The 24,865-nt window shown below is 41.6% G+C and overlaps 1 protein-coding gene and 1 pseudogene across 1 annotated transcript; one reads left to right on the top strand and one right to left on the bottom strand.

Annotated features, from left to right (window-relative positions):
- Window positions 1-14,871: 14,871 nt before the first annotated feature.
- On the bottom strand, window positions 14,872-15,905 carry LOC124545600 (annotated as a pseudogene).
- A 7,209-nt stretch (window positions 15,906-23,114) lies between these two features.
- LOC124545599 lies at window positions 23,115-23,877 on the top strand. Its single transcript, XM_047124548.1, has 2 exons — window positions 23,115-23,526; window positions 23,651-23,877. The coding sequence occupies exons 1-2, from the start codon at window positions 23,115-23,117 to the stop codon at window positions 23,875-23,877; spliced, it is 639 nt and encodes a 212-aa protein (XP_046980504.1).
- The last annotated feature ends 988 nt before the right edge of the window (window positions 23,878-24,865 follow it).

The following is a 24,865-nucleotide window of genomic DNA, read 5'->3' as shown; positions in this document are numbered from 1 at the left end:
ACTGGCCCATGAGAGACTGATTTGCATTAAGGGGCTACCACCATTATGAGGACAATGTTGCTGGAGACAAGGCTAAGGGTGGAGCGGATGATTTTTATATGGGGTGGGAGAGAAGGATAGTAAGGGCATGGGCCTGGAAGTGCCAAGGGCCATTTACGCTGCTGCCATGGATGGTGGATGACAGGAGACCATGTAGACACATGGTTCAAATGGAAAACTGGTTGCAATTCATTCAGCACACCATCTTTGAACAGCAGCATTGTGCTCAGGATGGTGGACCATATCAGCTGTGAGATCCAACAAGCTGCAGCAGATTCCATCCCCACTCTAGCAACTACCTCAGACGATGACCTGTCCCTTGGCAGAATGACTAATGGCGCCAGGCGTGTAGCTTTGCTGGAATTCAGACACCATCGAAATAAAGAAAACTTTCTTGTCTTCAGGTCTGCAAGAGCACAAGCGATGAGTGATCAAAGAATGAAAGAGGAACTTCAAAAAGGATTTCATGACTTCCAGTAATTGGCCCACTTCCACTGCACACTTCTGAGACTCAGTGATGTAGATTTCAGGTAAGGGGAGTACACTTCACCTTATAGCCTTGTTGCAAAATGGGGCTTTGGTGGAGGCACCTAGTGACATAGCTCAGGTTTTAGCTGAACACTTTCTTACCATCACTTCATCATCTGCACAAATTCCTTGTGTTCCATAGGGCTGTGGAAATGGGGAGGCACTGCTTCTCATGTAGTGGGCTGATCTACAATCTTCCATTCCCATGTGGGAACGGGAATCAGCTCTGTCCTTGGCCAGAGAGACAACTCTATGACCAGATCAGATTTATTATACCATGTTTAGTCATCTGTGCCCCGGAGCCAAAGGCAAGCTCCTATCTTGTTTCAATCAGATCTCATTTGATGAAGAATATCCCACAACTTGAGAGGAAGTAATATTAATTTCATTATGGAAACCACAACACTTACCGGAGTGTAGCCCGTAAGTGTAGTATGGGTAAGAGTCTTGAGTGCATGGTCAACCGCCACCTCATCTGGCTCCTTGAATCCCAGAGGTCACCATTGTTGCGCCCAGTGTGGTTTCAGTTGCGACTATTCTGCTCTTGACAACTTAATCCTACTGGAGACTGCAAGACAGGATTTCTTCATATGCAAAAACCATTTGGTAGGTGCAATTTTTGACCTAAAAAGAAAGAAAAACACCATTAATTTTGAGGGAGAGACCCTTCCAAAGAAGGTCAAGTGATGGGGGTTGCCCCCTGGGACGCCGCTCCCCCCCAACCCCCCACCCTCTCCACCACCACAGTGTCTCTCCCGCCACAAGCCTGCTACCACAGCTCAGCCATAAGACGCAGCATCTGTGTACCCCAAGGTCACCCACTCTCTCGGTTCCGTTTCTTGCAGAAGCCTGTTCTACCTCTATGCCCTGCCCATCTCCGTAAGAGGAGGAGAAGGCGGAGAAGAAGAAGAAACACAGTCACAGCACAGCCGCCCCGCCCCCCCCCCCCCCCCCCCCACCCTCTCCGGTGCCCCGGAGGTGCCATCTCCCCTCCCACAACATTTATGGATGTCACCCCATCTTTGTTGGTGATGACCACTGACTTGAGTGACATTATCACCCCTCAGCTTCTTTATGTCTAACATGGGCTCTTGCCACCGATAATCCAGAATCCAGTGGAATTGCAGTGGATATTATCGTCACCTACTGGAAATGCAACTCCTTGTTTCCTCCTGTTGTGTGTTCTGTTTTGGTTTTCAAAAAACACGCTGCGGTGATGATCACTCTCCGACGTTTCGTGGTTATTGGGCATTGTGTCAGAACCATGCTTGCATCAGGATAGCATCTGGAGGAGTCTGCACTTTGGTTCGCACTGATGTCGTTAGTGACTGGATCCCCCTTCACACCAACCTGAAAGCAATCTACATTTACATCCATACTCTGCAAGCCACCTGACGGTGTGTGGTGGAGGGTACTTTGAGTACCTCTATCGGTTCTCCCTTCTATTCCAGTCTCGTATTGTTTGTGGAAAGAAAGATTGTCGGTATGCCTCTGTGTGGGCTCTAATCTCTCTGATTTTATCCTCATGGTCTCTTCACAAGATATACGTAGGAGGGAGCAATATACTGCTTGACTCCTCGGTGAAGGTATGTTCTCAAAACTTCAACAAAAGCCCGTGTCGAGCTACTGAGCGTCTCTCCTGCAGAGTCTTCCACTGGAGTTTATCTGTCATCTTCGTAACACTTTCGCGATTACTAAATGATCCTGTAATGAAGCGCGCTGTTCTCCGTTGGATCTTCTCTATCTTGTCTATCAACCCCACCTGGTACGGATCCCACACTGGTGAGCAATATTCAAGCAGTGGGCGAACAAGTGTACTGCAACGTATATCCTTTGTTTTCAGATTGCATTTCCTTAGGATTCTTTCAATGAATCTCAGTCTGGCATCTGCTTTACCAACAATCAACTTTATATGATCATTCCATTTTAAATCACTCCTAATGCCTACTCCCAGATAATTTATGGAATTAACTGCTTCCAGTTGCTGGCCTGCGATATTGTAGCTAAATGATAAAGGATCTTTCTTTCTATGTATTTGCAGCACATTACACTTGTCTACATTGAGATTCGATTGCCATTCCCTGCACCATGCGTCAGTTCGTTGCAGATCCTCCTGCATTTTGGTACAATTTTTCATTGTTACAACCTCTCGATATGCCACAGCATCATCCGCAAAAAGCCTCATGAACTTCCAATGTTATCCACAAGGTCATTTATGTATATTGTGAATAGCAAGGGTCCTACGACACTCCCCTGCGGCACACCTGAAATCACTCTTACTTCGGAAGACTTCTCTCCATTGAGAATGACATGCTGCGTTCTGTTATCTAGGAACTGTTCAATCCAATCACACATTTGGTCTGATAATCCATATGCTCATACTCTGTTCATTAAACAACTGTGGCGAACTGTATCGAGCGCCTTGCGGAAGTCTAGAAACACGGCATCTATCTGGGAACCCGTGTCTATGGCCCTCTGAGTCTCGTGGACGAATAGCACGAGCTGGGTTTCACACGATCATCTTTTTCGAAACCCATGCTGATTCCTACAGAGTAGGTTTCAGATTTCTAGTCTCCAGAAAAGTCATTATACTCGAACATAATACGTGTTCCAAAATTCTACAACTGATCGACGTTAGAGATATAGGTCTATAGTTCTGCACATCTGTTCGACGTCCCTTCTTGAAAACGGGGATGACCTGCGCCCTTTTCCAATCCTTTGAAATGCTACCCTCTTCTAGAGACCTACGGTACACCACTGCAAGAAGGGGGGCAAGTTCCTTCACGTACTCTGTGTAAAATCGAACTAGTATCCCATCAGGTCCAGCGGCCTTTCCTCTTTTGAGCAATTTTAATAGTTTTTCTATCGCTCTGTCATCTATTTCGATATCTACCATTTTGTCATCTGTGCGACAATCTAGAGAAGGAACTATTGTGCAGTCTTCCTCTGTGAAACAGCTTTGGAAAAAGACATTTAGTATTTCGACCTTTAGTCTGTCATCCTCTGTTTCAGTACCATTTTGGTCACAGAGTGTCTGGACATTTTGTTTTGCTCCACCTACTGCTTTGACATAAGACCAAAATTTCTTAGGATTTTCTGCCTAGTCAGTACATAGAACTTTACTTTCAAATTCATTGAACACCTCTCGCATAGCCTTCCTCACACTACATTTCGCTTTGTGTAATTTTTGTTTGTCTGCAAGGCTTTGGCTATGTTTATGTTTGCTGTGAAGTTTCCTTTGCTTCTGCAGCAGTTTTCTAACTCTGTTGTTGTACCACGGTGGCTCTTTTCAGTCTCTTATGATCTTAAAACTTCCTGGCACATACTCATCTAATGCATATTGTACGATGGTTTTGAACTTTGTCCACTGATCCTCAACACTATCTGTACTTACTCTGAAATCTGCTTTTCGTCAATTTTGCTAAACAGAAAAATCTTCCTAGCTTTTCTAATATTTCTATTTACGGCTGAAATCATTGATGCAGTAACCACTTTATGATCGCTGATTCCCTGTTCTGCGTTAACTGTTTCAAATTGTTGGGGTCTGTTTGTCACCAGAAGGTCTAATATGTTATCGCCACGCGTCGGTTCTCTGTTTAACTGCTTAAGGTAGTTTTCAGATAAAGCACTTTAAAAAAATTCACTGGATTCTTTGTCCCTGCTACCCATTATAAACGTTTGAGTCTCCCAGTCTATATCTGGCAAATTAAAATCTCCACCCAGAATGGTCGGGAAATCTACTCAAAATATTTTCCAAATGTTCCTTCAGGTGCTCTGCCACAACAGCAGCTGAGCCAGGGGGCCTATAGAGACATCCGATTACCATGTTTTAGCCTGCTTTAACCGTGACCTTCACCCAAATTATTTCACATTCTGATCTCTGTCAATTTCCTTTGATACTATTACACTTTTTATCGCTATAAACACACCTCCCCCTTCACTGTCCAGCCTGTCTCTGTGGTATACATTCCAATCTGAGTTTAGAATTTCATTACTGTTTACATCTGGTTTCAGCCAACTTTCTGTCTCTAGTACTATGTGGGCATTGTGACTGTTTATCAATGAGAGCAGTTCTGAGACCTTTCTATAGACATTCCTGCAGTTTACTATCACCACATTAATATTGTTATTCCCTGTTGCGTTTTGCCTACTACTGCCTTGTCGCGTCTCAGGAGGCGTCTTGTCGGGCCTAGGGAGGGAATTCTCTAACCTAAAAAACCCACATGTGCACTCCACATGTACTTCGCTACCCTTGTAGCCGCTTCCTGCGTGTAGTGCACGCCTGACCTATTCAGGGGGACCCTACATTTCTCCACCCGATAGCGGAGCTCAAGAAATTTGCACCCCAGATCTCCGCAAAATCGTCTGAGCCTCTGGTTTAAGCCTTCCACTCAGCTCCAAACCAGAGGACCGCAATCAGTTCTGGGAAAAATACTACAGATAGTTAGCTCAGATTCCACCCTGCGAGCGAGGCTTTCCGCCTTCACCAACTCCGCCAACCGCCTGTATGAACTGAGGATGACCTCTGAACCCAGACGGCAGGAGTCATTGGTGCCGACATGAGCAACAATTTGCTGTCGGGTGCACACAGTGCTCTCTATCGCAGTAGTGATTAAAGTGTAAACAACTCCGACAATAACCGTTTGCAATGTGTACCTCCCTCCAGGTAGGCCACTTCCTTATGTTGAACCGTGTACCTTAATACAGTAACTCCAGCCCTCAATATCTCCTCCTCGGGGGGACTTCAGTGCAAACCACCTGCTTTGGTGGCGTGCTACTTCAGTGGGTAGGGATCTTCTAATTGACCAACTTATTACAGACTTTGATTTGTGTCTCCTCAATGAATGTTCCCCTAGCCACTTCAGCATCGCTCATGGCACCTTTATTGCTATCGATCTCACGATCTTCCCTGCTTTTGTGGCTTCCCTACAATGATCACTCTACGATGATGTTTGTGACAGTGACCACTTTTCAGTGGTTCTATTGTTCCCCTGCCGGTGCCAGGCAGACAGGCACCCATGTTGGGCAGTCCACAGGATCAATTGACCTTTATATATGTCTGCTGTGCACTTCGACCGCACTCTCTCAAATTGCATTGATTTGGTTGTGCAGGGCATCTTTGCCACTATTCTACATGCCACTGGCATTGCTGTCCACCTATCCACAGGCCTTCCTCACCATTGACTGGTACTGTGGTGGGCCAAGGACCGCCAACGGGCACTGCGGTAATTTAAATGACACCTTTCAGAGACCAATCTCTTCGCTTTTAAGCGTCTCGATGCTAAGGCTGCGAGCACTATGTTTCCTCCCTGGGGATGTATGCCTCCTCATAGCTATGTTTGGTCCAAGCTCCATGGCCTTCTGGGGCCCCAGACAGTCATTCGTCTAGGGTCTTATCCTCCAAGGTGCTCTGTATACTGATCCATTGGTCCTTGCAGAACACCTTGTGACACACTTTATAACAGCATCAGCATCATCTTCCTATCCCGCTACCTTTTTCTGGCAGAAATGCCGAGGTGAACAGACCTTCCTCTGTTTCAACCCCCACCAAGCTGAACCCTATAATGAACCCTTCACTGAATGAGAATTCTTGTAGGCTCTTACATTTTCACATTACATGGCCTCAGGCCCGGATTCCATTCACAACCACATCATCCAACACTTAGACGTTACCAAGAGGCAACAACTACTCATGGTCTTCAACTGCATTTGGGTCACAGGTGCTTTCCCCTCGCAATGGCGAGACAGTATACTTATCCCCGTCCTCAAACCTGGGAAGAACCCATGTCTCTCAACAGCTTCTGCCCAATTAGCCTGACAAATGTACTTTCTAAACTCCTTCAGAGGATGGTTAGCTTCCAGATGTGTTGGGTACTCTAGTCTCAGAGCCTTCTGTCCCCATATCAGTCTAGCTTCCAGGAAGGACGATCTCCAACAGACCATTTGCTCAGATTGGAAACAGCAATCCCACAGGCTTTTCCTGGCCACTGGCACCTTGTCACAGTCTTTGACCTACATTAAGACATACAACATGGCTCGGCTCCATCACATTTTAGTTACCCTCCATGACTAGGGCTTTCGTTTTGTGGTCCCCTTCCAATTTTTATCCGTGAGTTTTCCGGGTTTGAGTTTGCGCTTCACTCAGCATCCCTTGGGTTCGGGAGAATATCCCACAGGGTTCAGTGTTAATTGTCATACTCTTCCACATAGCCATCAATGGGTTTGTAATATCTGTTGGGCCCCTGGTTACCCCGGTGTTGTATGTCAACAGATTTTTGCATCTGGTGCAGTTCCCACTCAGTAGCATCTGCTGAACACTGACTCCGAGTTGCCATCTGATGGGCTTCTGCATGAGCCACCTCCCGTGGATTCCAGTTTTCTCCCTCCAAAACACACGTTATGCATATTTGTCATTGCCCTCCGATCCAGAACTTCATTTAAGCGACCAGCTCCTAGATGCTGTAGCACAGTCCCATTTCTTGGGCTTTATTTTTGATAAAAAGCTGGTGTAGCTGCCCCATATTCTCCACCTGAAGACTACATGCATGTGGGAGCTTAATGTTCTCCACCTCCTGACTTACACATCTTCAGGTGCAGACTGTGCTACTCTTTTCCATCTTTACTGCACTCTGGTCTTGTCCAGACAAGATTATGGTAGTCAGGTTTATGCCTCAGAGGCTCCGTCCACTCTGAAAGTTCTTGATCCTGTCTACCATTGTGGGGTGCATCTGGCTACTGGAGCCTTTCCCTCTAAAAAAACAATGGAGCCAACTTCTGTTTTCTTACACAGTCGCCATTTGCTGATTCCCTGACCATCCCGTGTACCTCATCCTCTTCGCAAACAAGGGATGTCTCCTCCCGATAATCACCCACAAATGAGATTGCTGGTTTGAATGTGCCTCACTTCCCTCTGTTGGGATCTCTATCTTCACTCATCAGAACATGCCCCATGTATTTCCTCCCCCCCCCTTCCCCCCTCCCCTCTTGGATGGTATCTAGATCACAGATTAGTACTGACCTATTCCAGGGTCCTGAGGTCTCTGTAACCCCTATGGCCTTCCAGCACTTTGTATGTTCAATCCTCGCAGAGTTCCAGAGTGCTACCGTCTTCTACACTGATAAGGCGGGATATGATTTCACGCTCCTGTTGGCTTGGAACACCATTTACTGCCGGGATCATATATTGTGTTCACAGCAGAGCTGTAGCCATCAATAGGGCCCTCCATTTTGTTACTCAGGCTTTCCTCCACAGACTTTTAATATCTACTGATTCAATGAGCGGCCTGCAGGGAATCGACCGATATCACTCTCGTCACACTTTGGTCTCTGCTGTCCATGACCACCTCTCTGCCGTTGGCTGTGCCACCTGCTCTGTTGTCTTTCTCTGGGTCCCAAATGCTGTGGACATCCAGGGAATGAACTGGTTGACCGTTTGGCTAGAGAAGCAGATACTTATCCCCCATTCCCTTTAATGATTCCAGCAGTGGATTTACGTTAAATCTCTCTTTGCCCAAAAGTGGCATGACATCTGGTATGCTACTGCTCTCAGTAATAAACTCTGCACAATCAAGGAGACTATCACCATTTGGTGCTCTTCCTTCCATTCCTCTCGGAAGAAGTCCACTGTCTTATGCCGTCTACACATTGATCGTACCAGGTTCACCCATTGTTTCCTCTTGCATAATGAACCACCCCAATAATGTGGTTGTGGAGCCAGACAGACAGTATCCCATATACTGGTGGAATGTCCTTATCATTTGGCCCTTCATATTAAGTATAGTCTTCCAGATTCCTTAATTTTAATATGAGCAGACGATTCATGGATGGTTGAAATGGTCCTCAGTACTCTCCATGAAAATGAGCTTTTGCTTTACTCCTGGAGCAGGGGCAGGATGGTTGTGGTTGGGGCCTTCTCTTCATGTTTTCTCAGTCTTGGAGCCCCTGTGGAACGACTACTCTTTTTTTCCAGTTTTTAGATTTAGTCTTCTTGTATGCCTTCTACTTTGTGTGTGTTTTAACTGCCTTGTTTTATAGTTTGACTCCTATGACTGGATCTGTCCACTTTTTGCGGACTCTCTCTCTTCTGTGAGTGACTTTGGAATCGTGGAAGCTTGACACAGTACTAGAAAATTTGCACTTCAGATTACGTTTCTACAACTCTGTTTTCTTAAATTTTAACTATGTACCACAGTTTTATCATTGTTTATACAGAAGGATCCCAGCAAGAGAATCCATTTTTCTGTTCAGGTTGTTTCTCTGAAAGGGTTTTCAAAATGTGCCTCCCAGAACAATTTACAAATCATGATGCAGAGTTATGTGGCATTATGACGGCAATGGAGTGGACTCGAATGCGTCACAGGACAAGGTTTCTTGTCTCTTCTGACTCTCAGGGTGTTACATGCAATCCACCAAATGTATCTGGTAGGCCAGTTGATTCAGCTAATCCATGATCTCTGACAGTGTCTCCAACCCCATTGCAATGTGGTCATTAGCCGACAAAGCAGCCAAAGGAGAATGTCAGGATGATTTTGTACATTGATGTGGCATCTCTTTGCATGCCATCATCTCATTATCTGACAGGCTAATCAGTAGGAAACTGAATGGTTGAAAGTGATGAGAAACAAACGATGGTCAGTCAAATCAGCCATGCAGGCGTGGAAGACATCATACCAACGTCACCAGTGAAAGAAAGTGCTTCTCACGAGACTGCACACACAACAGAGCCCTTTAACGCAAAGTTTCCTCCTGTGGCAGGAGGATCCAGCGCTCTGTGAAGTTTGTGGTGGGCCACTTTTCGGTTTAGCATATCTTGGATACGTTGTCTAATAAACTTATATCAGGGCAGCCCTTGGAGATCCCACCATCCTCATTGACACAAATGCCAGTGTTATATAGGTTACAAAATTTTGTGAACCGTCAGGCCATCCCTGAAGTGCTGGGGAGAGGAGGTGGACTTTAATGTATTATAAACTACTCTGCATGTTGGTAATGATGATGATGATAATCATTGCTGCCTTGCATCATCCTCAATAATGCCTCAGCTGTGATCTATCCACCATTCCTTTCTTTTAGACAAGTTTTGTCATAAATATACAGGGTGATTATAATGAAAGTTAAACTTTCCAACCACTGTAGGAATAACGCAACTGGTCAGAATGACTTCAGATTGCAATGGAATATTATCGGAGAAGGGGGAAAATGTATGGCAGAAGACAAATATTTACAAAATGAACCAATAGATGGTGCTGTAAGCATCATAACTTAATAGTGGTTGACTACAAATAACAAATGAATCATACAACAATGCCTAAGGTGTACACTTGACATTAAACAAACTGTACTACTCAGTGTGTGTGGGTGTACAGGTGTGATACCGTTAGCTACGTAAGTCCATCCCCCACGGCAAGGTCATATCACATTGTATGGGAGAAATCGGGTTTTAATTGCCCTGAGGCCAAAAATCACATAAAAAGTGTCAATCAAATTGGATTATTAATTTCCGTGTGACTGGTGCAAAACATGTTCAATATGCTGTCCACCGTTTTCTGCAAGTTGAAACTGAGAAACAACATGTTCCACAATCAATTGAAGTGTTTCCAGGGTCCCGTTCAGAATGTGTTGTGCAATGTGTGCTTTCAATGCGGCTAAATTTGCAATTGGAACACTGAACACATCATCTTTCAGATAGCCCCACAGCCAGAAGTCACACGGATTAAGATCAGTTGATCAGGACAGCGAGGCTGTAGGGAAATGGTGACTGATAATTCTAGCATTTCCAAAATGGCGCTTCAGCAGCTGCATAGCTGGATTTGCAATGTGCAGAGTTGTGCCATCTTACATAAAAATGATTCCATCCATGCTGTTGGAGAGCTGGAATGACGTTGTTGTGCAAAAGACATTCATAGTGCTTACCACTGACGATACAGGTAACAGGACTGGAAGCACCTGTCTCTTTGAAAAAATATGGCCCTATGGTAAATGATGCCAAACCCGCACCACAAAGTGACCTTTTCACGATGAAGTGGTACTGGTTGATAAGCGTGTGGATTTTCCATTGCCCATATTCGACAGTTCTGTGTATTGACATATCCTGTCAGATGGAAATGGGCTTTGTCTGTCCACAAACTGTCCCACGGCCAATCATTGTCCACTTCCATGTGAGCAATAAATTCTAAAGGAAAGGTCTGTTGCTGGCAGATAAACAGGAAGTAACCCATGCACATGGGTAATTTTGAATGGGTAGCAAAGAAGGATGTTTTGTACAATTTTATGCATCGTGTTCACAGGTATGTCCAGTGTCCGCACGCCACCACTCATCTCCTCCTGCATCGCTGTGGTCACTGATTCCACTGACGTTGAATCAGTTTGTTTCCTCCCTTCACCAGGTTGCACACCGAAAGAAACCTGTCTTTTTTTGACCGAATCATTTTCTCCAGACCCATGGCAGTCATCGAACCAACGCATTTCTCAAAACCCATCAGTGTCCGGAACTTCTGCAGAATGACGTGTGCACAGTCACCATTCTTGTAATACAGCTTTACAAGCAGAGTGCAATCCTGCACTGAGACAGTCATCTAACATCACAGGTGCGAAAGGAGGAAAAACCTTGTACCCGGCATGTTTATACCAACTTCAGTGAATCATGTGCATGACAAGTGTTTTCATTTATGTATTCTGACACATACAGCACCATTTAATGATCAGTTTTCACACTATTTTTTTTTTCTTCTGGCATATGTTTTCCTCCTCCTCTGATAATGTTCCATTGGGATTTGACGTCATTTTGACTAGTGGTGTTATTTCTACCGTATTTTGAAAGTTTAACTTTGATTAAAATTACCCTATACTTATCTCTCAGTTTGGTTCAATACTTCTTAGTTATATAATCTTCTTATCTGATATTTATTACTGTCCTGTAGCACCAAGATCAAAACTTCATTTGTTTTATCTGAGTTGTTTATCATTCACATTTTACTTTCATACAAGGATACAGTCCAGGCAAATATTTTCAGAAAATTATAATCAGTATAATGAAATTCAGTTTTTCAGAAATATTTATTATGTATCGTCCATTTGTCTTATATCCTCTCTATTTTAGTCACTGTTAATTAATTTTGCTGCCCAAATAGCAAACACATCTTCTACTTTTACTGTCTAATTTTTGTAATAAAATTCCCTCAGCACTGCCGGATGCAGTTAGAGTGCATTCCATTACCCTTTTTTCACTTTTATTTATGTTCATCTTATAACCTTATTTTAAAGCATTATCTATTGCATTCAGCTGGCATTACAATTTCTTTGCTGACTCTGATAGAACTATAATGTTATTGATGAACTTCAAAGTTTTTATTTCTTGTCCTTGTCTTCAATACTGTTCACAAATTTCTCCTAGGTTTCCTTCACAGCTTTCTCAATGTATACATTGTATAGCATTGGTAACAGGCTACAACCCTGTCTCACTCAGTCCTCCTTCAGTTCTTAATACTAGTCTGGATTCTAAACAAGTTGAAAATAACCTATCACTTCCTTTACTGTAGCCTTGCTACCTGCAGAGTTTTAAAGAGTAGATTCTAGTCCACACTGTCAAAAGCTTTTTCTTCAACATATCTTCTAAGATAAGTTGTAGGGCCAGTATGGCTTCACACATTCCAACACAGAGTGATCTTATCCAGGGTCAAATTCTACCAGCTTTTATATTTTTCTATAAATAATGTGTTCACAACCTTGATGTCTTAACTAATGGATTAGCAGTAATCACATGTGGCAGTAGTGACCCTCCTTGGAATAGGAGCTATTAAATTCTTGTACTTAGAAAGAATGTCATCTGGCTCAGTGGTATTGTTTCAACTTCTGTCTTTCAGTCCTCTGTCAAATTTGTTTTGTGGTATCATATTTACCTACATATATTCCTCCCACCTTAAGCCTTCCCTTATTTGTTTCATACTGGTTTCCTGTCTGACCTCTGGATATTCATACAGCTTTTCGTCAGTCAAATTCAGTAACTCCTGTGCTATCTAAGGATTTCTTCTGGGTTTTGACTTTTTGCATATTTAATCCTCTGCTGCTTTCACTATTTTGTCTCTCAAAACTACCCACATATTTCCTATTGTATTTATTTTCCTTGTTTAAGTCAATTGGTGCATAATGCTGCCTGTGGAACTCTCACCATCCTCTTGAATTCTTTGACTTATACAGTTCCCTGTCTCCTTAATTTTCAGTCTTTCTGCAGTTTCATCAGTTTTAATTTGCAGTTCATAACCAATGAATTATGGCCAGTGATCAATCTGTCCCAGAAAATATTTTGCAGTATAAAATCTGATCTTGAAATCAGCTTACCTTCATATACGGTTTTTTCAGGATTGCTGTATTAATTAAGACTCTGATTGGAATGGCTTGCAGCAAGGAGTCAACATGCTCAAGATAGATTCATGGAGGCAGGTTGTCAAGTGGCTTATTATGTGAGGCCTCTACACCCTTGTGTGGGGTTAGACCAAAGAGTTTCTATATGTACACTATCTGATCAAAAGTTTCTGGACACCAATTAGTGGACATTAATGTTGGGTGTATCCATCCTTCACCTTTGATGCCATTAACTCTGCTGGCAACATTATAAATGAGGTGTTCGAATATCTGTGGAAGAATGGTGGCCCATTTTTTGTCGAGAGCCAAAACTGGAGAAAGTAGTGATGATGGACGCTGGGGTCTGGACTAAAGTCAGTGTTCTAACTCATTCCATAAGTGTTCTATTGGGCTCAGGTCAGGAGTATGGCCAGGCTAGTCCATTTCAAGGATAATTGTCCACAGATCACTGTATCACAGGTGCCTAACCACAGAAAACAGTCCCTTGCTGTAATACTACCACCTGCATACTTCACTGTTGATACTAAACATGGTGGCAGATAACATTCTCCACAGATTCACCACATCCAATCCCTTTCGTTAGCTTGCCAGAGGGTATCGCATGATTCATCTCTTCAAATCACTTGTTTTCAGTCATTCACTGACCAGTGGCATCATTCTTTATCTCACTTCAATTATTGCTTAACACTGACTACAGAATTTCATGGCTTATGAGGAGCTGCTTGAGCACTGTACAATCATTGTGCCGGTTAGACTGCTGGTAACACTTTGGAACTCACAAGTGATTCCTTTGGCTGATTTCATGTGATTTTTTACATCCACCTTTAGTAATCCTAAAGTAAAATTCTGTCACAACATGAGGTCCACCTGATCTTGGTTTAGCTGTGGCTGTTCCTTAGCATTTCCACTTCACAGTCATATTACCAACAGTCGACTTGGGCAGCTTTTAAATGTTTCTGATGGATTTGTTACTCAGGTGACATTCAGTGACTTGACCATTCTGCTGTTACTGCTTCTGTGCTGACAATACAGTACTCGACACCTTCTTATACACTTGTAGATCCACCTCTTGTAGCATTTAATGGTCAGTTCTGCATGACATACGACTGTCTAGATACTTTTGAACAGATGGTGTACTGATTTTGGTACAATTTGCACTAACAGATAGAATGAGTAACAAGAAAGGTTTGTGTGTACAATTTAGAAATATTTCATACAAATTGGCTGCATGATTATGAATTGAAAGTCTCCTGCTGCTCTGTAAACAGTTCCATTGCCATTTAACAATAGAACTCCTTGGAATCATCCGTACATGAAAAAGACTGCGATACTAATGTTATGCGGCAAAAGATACTTCATACTGATCTGTGCCAGGGGTTGCTTCATACTAATGTTGTGTAGCAGTGCGTGCATCCAAACGATTCTGCCTGGCAGAAGGCTCTCATTATCAGTGTTACATGACAGATGTTGGTCCATACAGATGTTGCATGGTGGAGAGTGCTTCCTACCACTTTTTGTGGCAGAGCGTGCTTCCTACCAGTTATGCGTGGGTCGGCGATGGTGCTTTGTACTATAAGAATGTGATGGTATTCAGTTACCTAGAGTTGTAAAGTGAATTTAAATTGTAACTATACACAGTGGTTCGTAAACAAAATCACTGCTGTGCGAGACAAAATTGTCTGGCTGTATGTACTTGGTGCTGCACATATGGAGCCAGGGCAGCCTGCCAGTATTATGTAGACCAGTGATGCCATGCAGCCAAAATTAGTGGAGGTGCTGTCCCAAAAAATTTGTAGTCTTTGTTTTAAAATTGTGTAAAGAAAAACAAACATGTATAAAAAGAAAATTTATTATGAAACTTTATATTTTTTACTTACTATAACCCAAATTGTCACTGTTCAAGTTTGGTCTATTTATTAAACAAGGAAATCTATTCTTCTTCTTTCAGTTTGTCCAAAAATTCAGTAATTTTCTCCTTGACTTTAGTTTTTTCTCTTTTGAAAATGCTGCAAGCACATTTAGTCTTTTCAACTTCATACTGCTTTTTAGAAAAGTTATTATTCTTTTTAGTGTTGAAAAGCAGTGGTGTACCTCAGATATAGTTATCTGAACTGTAAAGAGGATTTTTATACGTTTCACAATTTCACTAAGAACATCATTGTGCAGTTCTATTTTCCCCTCAAGATAAATTACAGGAGCTCATTTAATTTTCAGTATTCATGAATATCAAACATACAGTATACTTTTAGTTCAGTTTTGAGCTCTGCTTCATCATTCGTGGAAAATGCTTCATTGGACAGTACCATCTATTGTGTATGATGTTCGTTCTCAAAAGTAGCAAAGCATTTCTCGTGCTGCTAAGTATTTGGTAGAATAATATCTGTCCGTTTCGTCAACACATATGCAGTCACACACTTTCTTAGCTTCTGTCATGAGTATTTTTGAAGAATTCTCGCTGTACTTTGAATTTCTTAAGTATAAAATAGCAGTTTTGAATATTGTTACATATTCATTAACTTTCAACGTACTAATTTTTTGAGACCACATTTGGTTGTAAATTATTTAAAAATGAAGCATAATCTTACAAAAAATCATTCATGTATTTTAAAATTCCTGTTGCATCTGCAATGGTTTGATCTGCATTTTATTTTCACTGAATTTCAGTAAGGCTGTTTTTTATATTTTAAAGGTGGCACATTTTCATGAACTATCGTGAAGTTCCACCTTGTGGAAGATGGGCATGGAATCCATGTACTTCTTAAGAATGGTAATCTTGAGAAGAATACTGGAATAGCTAGAATGTCTGAGAAAAATACTCTTCCATTTGTAGCAATACTTGCTGTGTTTCTCATTATTAAATTACGCTGATGTGTATAGCAGTGAATGAAATGTGAATTACGATAAACTGGTTTTATTTTTGCTTGCATTCCTGTTTTTCTTGGTTTACCTTTCATGACATTTGCACTGTCAAATGTCATCTTTTTTTGTCCATTTCCTTGAAGGATTATGTCCTATTGTTCTAAAATATGCTTTGATATGCCATCTGAATTTTTGTTTCTGGAGTAAAGTCCCCAAAAACGTTCAAATATTTTTCCATTTGACATGTAATGTGGAACAAGAATGATTGAAATGTGTTCCAAAATATCTGTTGGGTCATCAGACACGAGAGCTGCAGAGGAAGCTTTTCTAACTTCCACCCATACCTCCTTCGTAGTATGCAGCCAAGCATCTCTTTCAGTGGCCTTGGAAGCACCTTTGAAGACAGCACTGAGTTCTAAGTTATTCTTCAAATCTGAAGCTAATTTAGATGTGAAATATTTGTAAACCTCTAAATACTCCAGAATTTACTGAATCGTCTTTTTCATCAAGTCCATATATGGGAGTTTCAAGTGTTCCACAAAAGAAAATGCAGTCTATTTTGGATAACATTTCAAAGTTTATTTTAACCTTTATACACTCCTGGAAATTGAAATAAGAACACCGTGAATTCATTGTCCCAGGAAGGGGAAACTTTATTGACACATTCCTGGGGTCAGATACATCACATGATCACACTGACAGAACCACTGGCACATAGACACAGGCAACAGAGCATGCACAATGTCGGCACTAGTACAGTGTATTTCCACCTTTCGCAGCAATGCAGGCTGCTATTCTCCCATGGAGACGATCGTAGAGATGCTGGATGTAGTCCTGTGGAATGGCTTGCCATGCCATTTCCACCTGGCGCCTCAGTTGGACCAGCGTTCGTGCTGGACGTGCAGACCGCGTGAGACGACGCTTCATCCAGTCCCAAACATGCTCAATGGGGGACAGATCCGGAGATCTTGCTGGCCAGGGTAGTTGACTTACACCTTCTAGAGCACGTTGGGTGGCACGGGATACATGCGGACGTGCATTGTCCTGTTGGAACAGCAAGTTCCCTTGCCGGTCTAGGAATGGTAGAACGATGGGTTTGATGACGGTTTGGATGTACCGTGCACTGTTCAGTGTCCCCTCGACGATCACCAGTGGTGTACGGCCAGTGTAGGAGATCGCTCCCCACACCATGATGCCGGGTGTTGGCCCTGTGTGCCTCGGTCGTATGCAGTCCTGATTGTGGCGCTCACCTGCACGGCGCCAAACACGCATACGACCATCATTGGCACCAAGGCAGAAGCGACTCTCATCGCTGAAGACGACACGTCTCCATTCGTCCCTCCATTCACGCCTGTCGCGACACCACTGGAGGCGGGCTGCACGATGTTGGGGCGCGAGCGGAAGACGGCCTAACGGTGTGCGGGACCGTAGCCCAGCTTCATGGAGACGGTTGCGAATGGTCCTCGCCGATACCCCAGGAGCAACAGTGTCCCTAATTTGCTGGGAAGTGGCGGTGCGGTCCCCTACGGCACTGCGTAGGATCCTACGGTCTTGGCGTGCATCCGTGCGTCGCTGCGGTCCGGTCCCAGGTCGACGGGCACGTGCACCTTCCGCCGACCACTGGCGACAACATCGATGTACTGTGGAGACCTCACGCCCCACGTGTTGAGCAATTCGGCGGTACGTCCACCCGGCCTCCCGCATGCCCACTATACGCCCTCGCTCAAAGTCCGTCAACTGCACATACGGTTCACGTCCAAGCTGTCGCGGCATGCTACCAGTGTTAAAGACTGCGATGGAGCTCCGTATGCCACGGCAAACTGGCTGACACTGACGGCGGCGGTGCACAAATGCTGCGCAGCTAGCGCCATTCGACGGCCAACACCGCGGTTCCTGGTGTGTCCGCTGTGCCGTGCGTGTGATCATTGCTTGTACAGCCCTCTCGCAGTGTCCGGAGCAAGTATGGTGGGTGTGACACACCGGTGTCAATGTGTTCTTTTTTCCATTTCCAGGAGTGTATTATGCTCATTGAAAGTCTAATGCCTCACTAAAATGAATCAAAATAGAATTGCTGGAAGCAAGATAATGTAACTCCGTACTTTAAATCATTCAAGAGAGTGGTACACAGTTAAGCACACCACATACAGTGAAACAGAGAAGGAAAACTACCTTCCACCAACACATTAGGGTCGGCACTGCAGAAGCAACAGTGTTCCCTCTTCCTTGCAGCCTTGTGTGCAGCTCCCTATGTGCCCATGCATGCAACAGTCAAGCCCCATACCACTGGGTCTATGAAATGCACAGTTCCATACAAAGATTTTTGTATATTTTCCATGAACTATGGCTACTGACTTGCTTAAGGATTATATGTTGTACAAAAGTAAAAATGGCTCATTAAATTAAATTTCATCTCTAGTATCAAGAGGAAACAAGTGCTGTAGTTTCACAGTGCTTACATGTGATCTACCGCTGCTGTAGGCTAATTCGAATAACTACTTCTATGTAAGGTGTCCAATTGATTACAGAGATACAGTTATTAGAATTTTATCCAAACAAATGCTCAAAGAATGACTCAAGCAAATGTATAAGATTAAGTGCAGAAGTAATTTTCATAAAGTTTTACTCTGACTTCAGAACCCTTAGGTATTCTCTTGAGAATACCATGTCTAGCTCTTCTGAGGTTGTCTTAGTGTTTTTTCAAGAGGGCAGCACTACTCATAATGTGAAAAATCTATTCATCTCTTATGTTTACTTGTTGTTTATAGACTTTACTTTTTAGCCATCCCCACAGGCAAAACCAAAACAGGTAAGGTCCAGAGACCTTGGTGCCCAATAAATAGGTCCGTTTCTGCCGATCCTTATTATGGGGCATGTTAGATTTAGATGAGGTGTTACCTGAGGACTAGAATGGGTAGAGCCCTGTCATGCTGGAAGAATACAAGTATACCCATCCTTGTTGCCAAAGAAGTATCTTCCAGTAATGCTGGAAGCTCATTTCCAAGAAAGTTTGGATAATGGCGCACTGTAACATGATGCAGTAACACAAGGGACCCCATCAACTGTATATCTTACTGTATCACACCAAACATTTACAGATAAACATTCTTCAAAATGTGTTTACAAAGGGATGTGAGTCTTTGTTGAACCAGTGATGTGAAGAGTATTACTGATACCAACATTAGTGAAAGTGACATCATCAGTAAACAATATTAATGGGATTACTCAGCAATATGCAAACAGCCAGTTACAAAATTCCAATTGTCTACCCTCATCTCCTTTTTGAAGGTGTTGAACTCACTGTAAATGACACATACAGAGACTCGTAATTTATCCTTCAACCAGGAGTAAGGAACAAATACAAATGATAGAGGTAATTAAATCTGCTCAAGAGTATATGGTGCATAAATTATAGATTTGTTATCTAAAGGACACACAGCACGACATATGGAATTTAAATCCAAACATCTGAAAATATCACTTATGTTGTAGAATACTAATTTAACTTCCTGAAAAGAAAATGAAATGGCTATTGCTTACTGACCAATGAGTGTATCAGGCTGATGGTCCGACTATGAAAAGCATTAATTTAGTTTCCACCATAGATAGTGGTGGCAAAACTGATTCATAGTTTGTATTAAAAAAGATGCAGGTTCTGTTTGAAATGAAAATACTTAAATAGCAAGACACGATACCTTATCAGTCTGTAGGCCTTTGAACAGTATGCATTATCCTTCCCAAAATATTTTCTCTAGAACAGATAGTACATGTAATGAAAACATGTAAGGGAAATCTGTTGGGGGCTACAATAATTGCAGATACTTTTCTGTGGATATAATTAGTTATTATTCAGCATATATCAGATTACAATTCACAGCCAGGGGTGAAGACAAAACAGTCATACATCAGTCAGTAAGTCATAGCAGATACTCGTTACACATCAGTATAACTACCCAAAAATATTTTGGTGATGTAGTTCATCTTTGGTTTCACTTATTTACAAGATTATAAATATTTCTGCTTTATATTTGTGCAGATACATCACACTGAGACAGCAAGAAAAAGAATATTGAAGAAAAATATAATTTTATTTTATTTCTCATGCTTGTGTAATGCTGCCATACTTTTGTATGTGAAACAGTGATACATTTAGAAATTCTGCATTTCTTGTTGAAGGACTATATTTTACCAAATATATGTAATCAGTCGTCCAGTTCATTCGCACGCTATTGATTTGCATATCAGATGAAATATGACTGCTGGCACTGCACCAGTCTCACATAGTTTTATTGGAAACACAAGTTTAACAGTCTTGAACCTGGTACTCTGTGATTAGGATGTTGTGCACCACATTTTCTACAAGGACCAGCATTTTCATTATGAAACCATATCAGCATGCTTGGAATTTGCACGTACGTGAGGTACGCTTAAACAATACAGCAGAACTGGCCAACAAGCCGTAATCACAGTTGAAAAATTGAACTGTGAAACTTTAGCACAACTTGAACTACAAAACAATGTCAACTGATAAAGAAACCCCTAGCCACTTGAGTGCCAACATGCGATGTGAAAATTTCTCTTTGTAACCAGTAAAAGTTGGACATGGGTTATATATGGAATGTTTTATTCAAATTAGTGTATAGTACCACCTTCTAAAATACTACTATTCCTCCTGAAGCACCCTACGTAATCCATCTGTAACCCTCTAGATGTGTTCCATGTATATGACCATTAACCATAGGAACCCTCCCTCTGCCCGATCTCCATGTTCTCCTACTATCATTCTTCCTCTTCCATTTCCTACTACTGAATAATAGTCTCCAATCACAATTAAATTTTTGTCTCTTTTTAACTACCTGAAATTTTTTTCTCTCATTGTACATTCTTGCAGTCTCTTCATCTGCCAAGCCAGTAAGCATATACTTTTGTGTTACTGTGATTGGTGTTGGCTTCTGTCTTGGCTGTGATTATGGAGTCACTAGGCTGTTCATATTAGCTTTTCTGCATTCTTATGTTATTCTGCATTATTAGAACTGCTCTTGCATTACCCCTCTCTAATACTGTGCTGGCAACATTGGACTAATGTGCCCAGAAGTCCTATTCTTCTTGCAACCACACTTCTTCAGTTCTACTACATCTAACTTTTACATATCTATCTCTTTTTTTAAATTCTCTAACTTGCCTACATATCTCTGATCCATAAACTGTCAGTTTTTTTCCTGATAACAATATTCTCCTGAGTAAATCTCGTCCCAGAGATTTGAATGGTGAACTATTTTACCTCATGAATATTGTACCCAAGAGAATGCCATTATGATTTAGCAATACAGTAAAGCTGCATCCTCAAGAGATATAACATCTGTAATTTCCCCTTGCTTTCAGGTTATACAACTGTTTGTGAATGTAGGATGTTGAAAGCAAGCTTTTTGGGAGGCTGTGGCTTTAATGCTTAAGCACTGATGTCAACAAGAAAATTTAACTCAATACTAAATGGCTTTATGTAATCAAGCTTAAATCAAACATTAGTGAATGAACGAGCTTCACAAATGGCATTTGTCATATCACAAAGTTGCTGGTTGTACAGGCTACAGCACTAAAGGCATAGATGTGGGTTGCCCAGAACTGGACACAACTATGCAACGATGAGGAATCGTAGAATATCGTTTCGAATTTGAGTCATTGTTACATAGGCGTGGTGTACGTCCATTACTGGTTGGCATTTTGCAGAAGGATGTGGAAAAATTATCATAAGCAAGCAGACTTTCATTACTAGAAACAGATGCAGATGTCAATGATGGTGAAGATGAGCATTAGAAATTTTGTCCTTGGGGATTTGTGTTTTCTGTATACACCGTGAATATGTCACACTCAGGGGTCCCAGCCACTGCAGTATTACTTCTGCATTTTCGTCTTCTCGTACTGCTGGTTTTCTTCTACTCATCTGCCTACCTTTACACATGTTCCTTGACTGTCTGTCCATCCTCTCCCAATAGGTGAAGATTCTTTTGTGCTAGTAGTTATTTAGATACCAAGTGCTAAGAGTGATCCCACAGTAATTCTATTGCCTATTTAATAAGAAAATTTATTAGGATTTTTTTTTTTAAAGAAATGAAATTGTTTATACTAATGTTTGAAAATATTGCAACATGAAGCAAGAATTTTTTTCATATTTGCACTAGCTGAAGCCAGAAAAGTTACAAGAGTAAATATCTGTCTCAGTGAAAGATTCCTATGTTGTGTTAGAGAAGTGTTGGAGATGTTTCAGGATATTTTGTAATTTAAATAAGTAAGGCTAATTTTAGGAAAATTTTGCACTTTTATAAAAGATTTGACATTTGTTCTAAAAAAGAAAAAAATGCTCACTGTTTATACATTCAGTCTTTCTGAGTATGGTTGAATATATAGAAATGAATAACATGTTACATAGACATTACATTAAAACTTTTGGAGGCTATGAAAATCATATGGAAATATAATATGGCTGATGATAATATTTAGAATGTGATTTGAAGTGATGAGTTAAGATTATTATTTTGATGGTGGTGGTGGTGATAATGATAATGTTAATGATAGTGATAGTGATAATGATGAAGTTCATAATTATGATCGTAGGTTGATGACATGTTAGGGATTTATTGTGTTCTAAATTTCAGAATATTACATACATTTGTTGACCTTATACAGATTTTGAACAAAGAGAAATATGATTTTATACTATCCTCTGTGGTATTTTTGTTTGTGACTGCTATGATAATTTTGTGATGTCATAGTGGTGGGGTTTGGTTTTGAAGTATGTGGATTTCAACCTGCTGTTGTGTAATAATTATATGTTGCTGAGATTGTAAGGATATGATGCTAACCTGTGAGGAACATTGAATTAATTAATACTGATTCTGACTACAGATAATTACTACCAGAACACTTGTGTTAACACTAGAAGGACAGAGGGGCCAAATTCGCCCCTTTTCGATCTTTTCACTTGTTTTCTGAGCAAATCAAAAGTTCGAGCGACTTGATATTTTGTGACTTTTCATCAGTCATATGAAATATTAACCACCGCATTTTGGAGTGTCCTATTTTTATTAGGTTGTGAAATATGAAGCTTACCACCTAGAAGGACGGCGGGGCCAATTTGCCCCCTTCAACATTTCTCTGTATTTAGAGGCTACTTCTTTGCAATACTGTGTATGAAATCACATCAACTGTTGTCCCTTTGTTGTTCAAATATGCAACAACAATGTCATTCAATCCAGTGCTGATTGTTGATTAGTTGACGCAGGGATTTCAGTTATTGTCTGTTGTGACGGTATCTGAGAGTTGTCCCTGCAATCATGAGCTACGAATACAAGAAGCGGCTAACAGACGCTGAAATACTAGCAGAACTGAGAAAAATAGAAGATGAAACTTCAGGTGAAGAATTTGAGTTTTCCGATAGCGATCAGGGCAATGAAGAAAGTGTAGTAGTTCCAGTGTGTGCAGATGAAGAATGTGATTCGTGCAACAAATGTGATGATGTAAACACAGCCCAGGACAGTTTTCCACTAAATTTAGGGGAAAATGAAGCTTCTACATCCAGCATGCCTTCTGATGTTCCAAATTCTAGCTGTCTAAGATTAACAACCCGGACAACATTTGCTTCCCCCGGAAGTCAGTCAAAAACTGATACTGGGCAACCTAATGGAGAAAAAGAAACAGCAAAAGATGGGACTGTGTGGAAAATTGTACCAGTGGGTTCTAATGCAGGTCAGTAATATTTCTGCTCTTTGTGTAGAGTTTTAGTTTGTAAAATTACAAGAACAGATATACTCATATAATATCAGTACATTACACATTCTAAAAATACTCTTCTTTTTTCATATGTTTTAAGGTTGTCTACAAAGTCATAGCATTTTGCGGGAGAAGTCAGGACCAACATCATATGCTAAAAGGAAAATTCAAAGTGGGAAACTTCTTAGTGCTTGGCGGTTAATTTTCAGTGCTTCCATGATGCGCCACATCAAGCACTGTACTGAAGCTGAGGCTCGTCATCGAACACAAGACGATTCCTGGACAGTAGACACTGAAGAACTGGATGCTTTTGTCGCCATAATGTAGGCAAGAGGAGTGTATGGGGCAAAGAATTTTCCTCTCAAAAGCCTATGGTCAACAGTATGGGCTCCTCAGTTTTTCAGACATACTATGGGACCGAAATAATGAAGTATATGAGGTTTGACACCAAGCCCACTAGATCTGAATGCCTCAAGGCTGACAAATTCGCTCTTGTCTCAGATACTGAAACAGTGCAATTCTACAATGAAACAAAATTTGGGGTCGACGTTGTCGATCAAATGACAAGGATGTAGTCCACAAAAGCCGGTACAAGACGTTGGCCAATGCATGTATTTTACAACATTCATAATTTGGCTGCCATAAATTCCTGGGTGTTGTATAAGGAAGTGACTGGTATGTGACTTAGCAGGCGGAAGTATATTTTTGATTTGTGTGAAGAGCTTCGAGCGCAGTATGTATCATCAAGACATAAAGAACCAGATCAGAATCATGCAGACACTAAAGGCGGACCACAGAGGGCAACTGAGAGAGAGAAGTGTAAAATTTGTGTCTCATGTAAAGGAAACCATACTGCTACTGTTTGTTCAGGTTGTGAGAAAGCAGTATGTGGCAAATGTGAGAAGAGAAGACAAGTGTGGTGTGACAAGTGCAGCAGTAAACAGCAGTGAACTATGGTGGAGAGTGTGTGTGTTTGTTTATTTTATTAATAAAAAGCAACAAAAGCTATATATGTGTGTTACATTCCATTACCTATCACAATCTGATCAAATAAACAAAAATAAACATGGGGCCAATTTGGCCCTGTCAGTCCTTGTAGGTAGCCTGCTTGCAGTCCTCCTAGTGTTAAACAAGTGATTGACATGTATATAAAATGTAAGTAAAGTAAAAGTGAACATATGTTGTGGGGGTGATTGTTATAAAAAAATTCTATAGTTGAAGTTTAAATGAAGAAATGTTCCATCATGATATTATCGCAGAAGAAGCTGAGTAGCACCGTCACTGTGGTGCAGCAGTTATGATACTAGACTGTTCC

The sequence above is a fragment of the Schistocerca americana genome, chromosome 8 (genome assembly GCF_021461395.2).
Source record: "Schistocerca americana isolate TAMUIC-IGC-003095 chromosome 8, iqSchAmer2.1, whole genome shotgun sequence".
Taxonomy (NCBI): domain Eukaryota; kingdom Metazoa; phylum Arthropoda; class Insecta; order Orthoptera; family Acrididae; genus Schistocerca; species Schistocerca americana.
The sequence above is the reverse complement of the archived record's forward strand: the minus strand, read 5'-3'. Positions and strand labels throughout refer to the sequence as shown.

Excerpts from the sequence above, each read along its gene's own strand:
- LOC124545599 (XM_047124548.1), top strand. The coding sequence starts at position 23,115 with ATGAGCTACGAATACAAGAAGCGGCTAACAGACGCTGAAATACTAGCA. Across the intron at positions 23,527-23,650 it reads ACCAGTGGGTTCTAATGCAG|GTTGTCTACAAAGTCATAGC; the intron begins GTCAGTAATATT and ends ATATGTTTTAAG.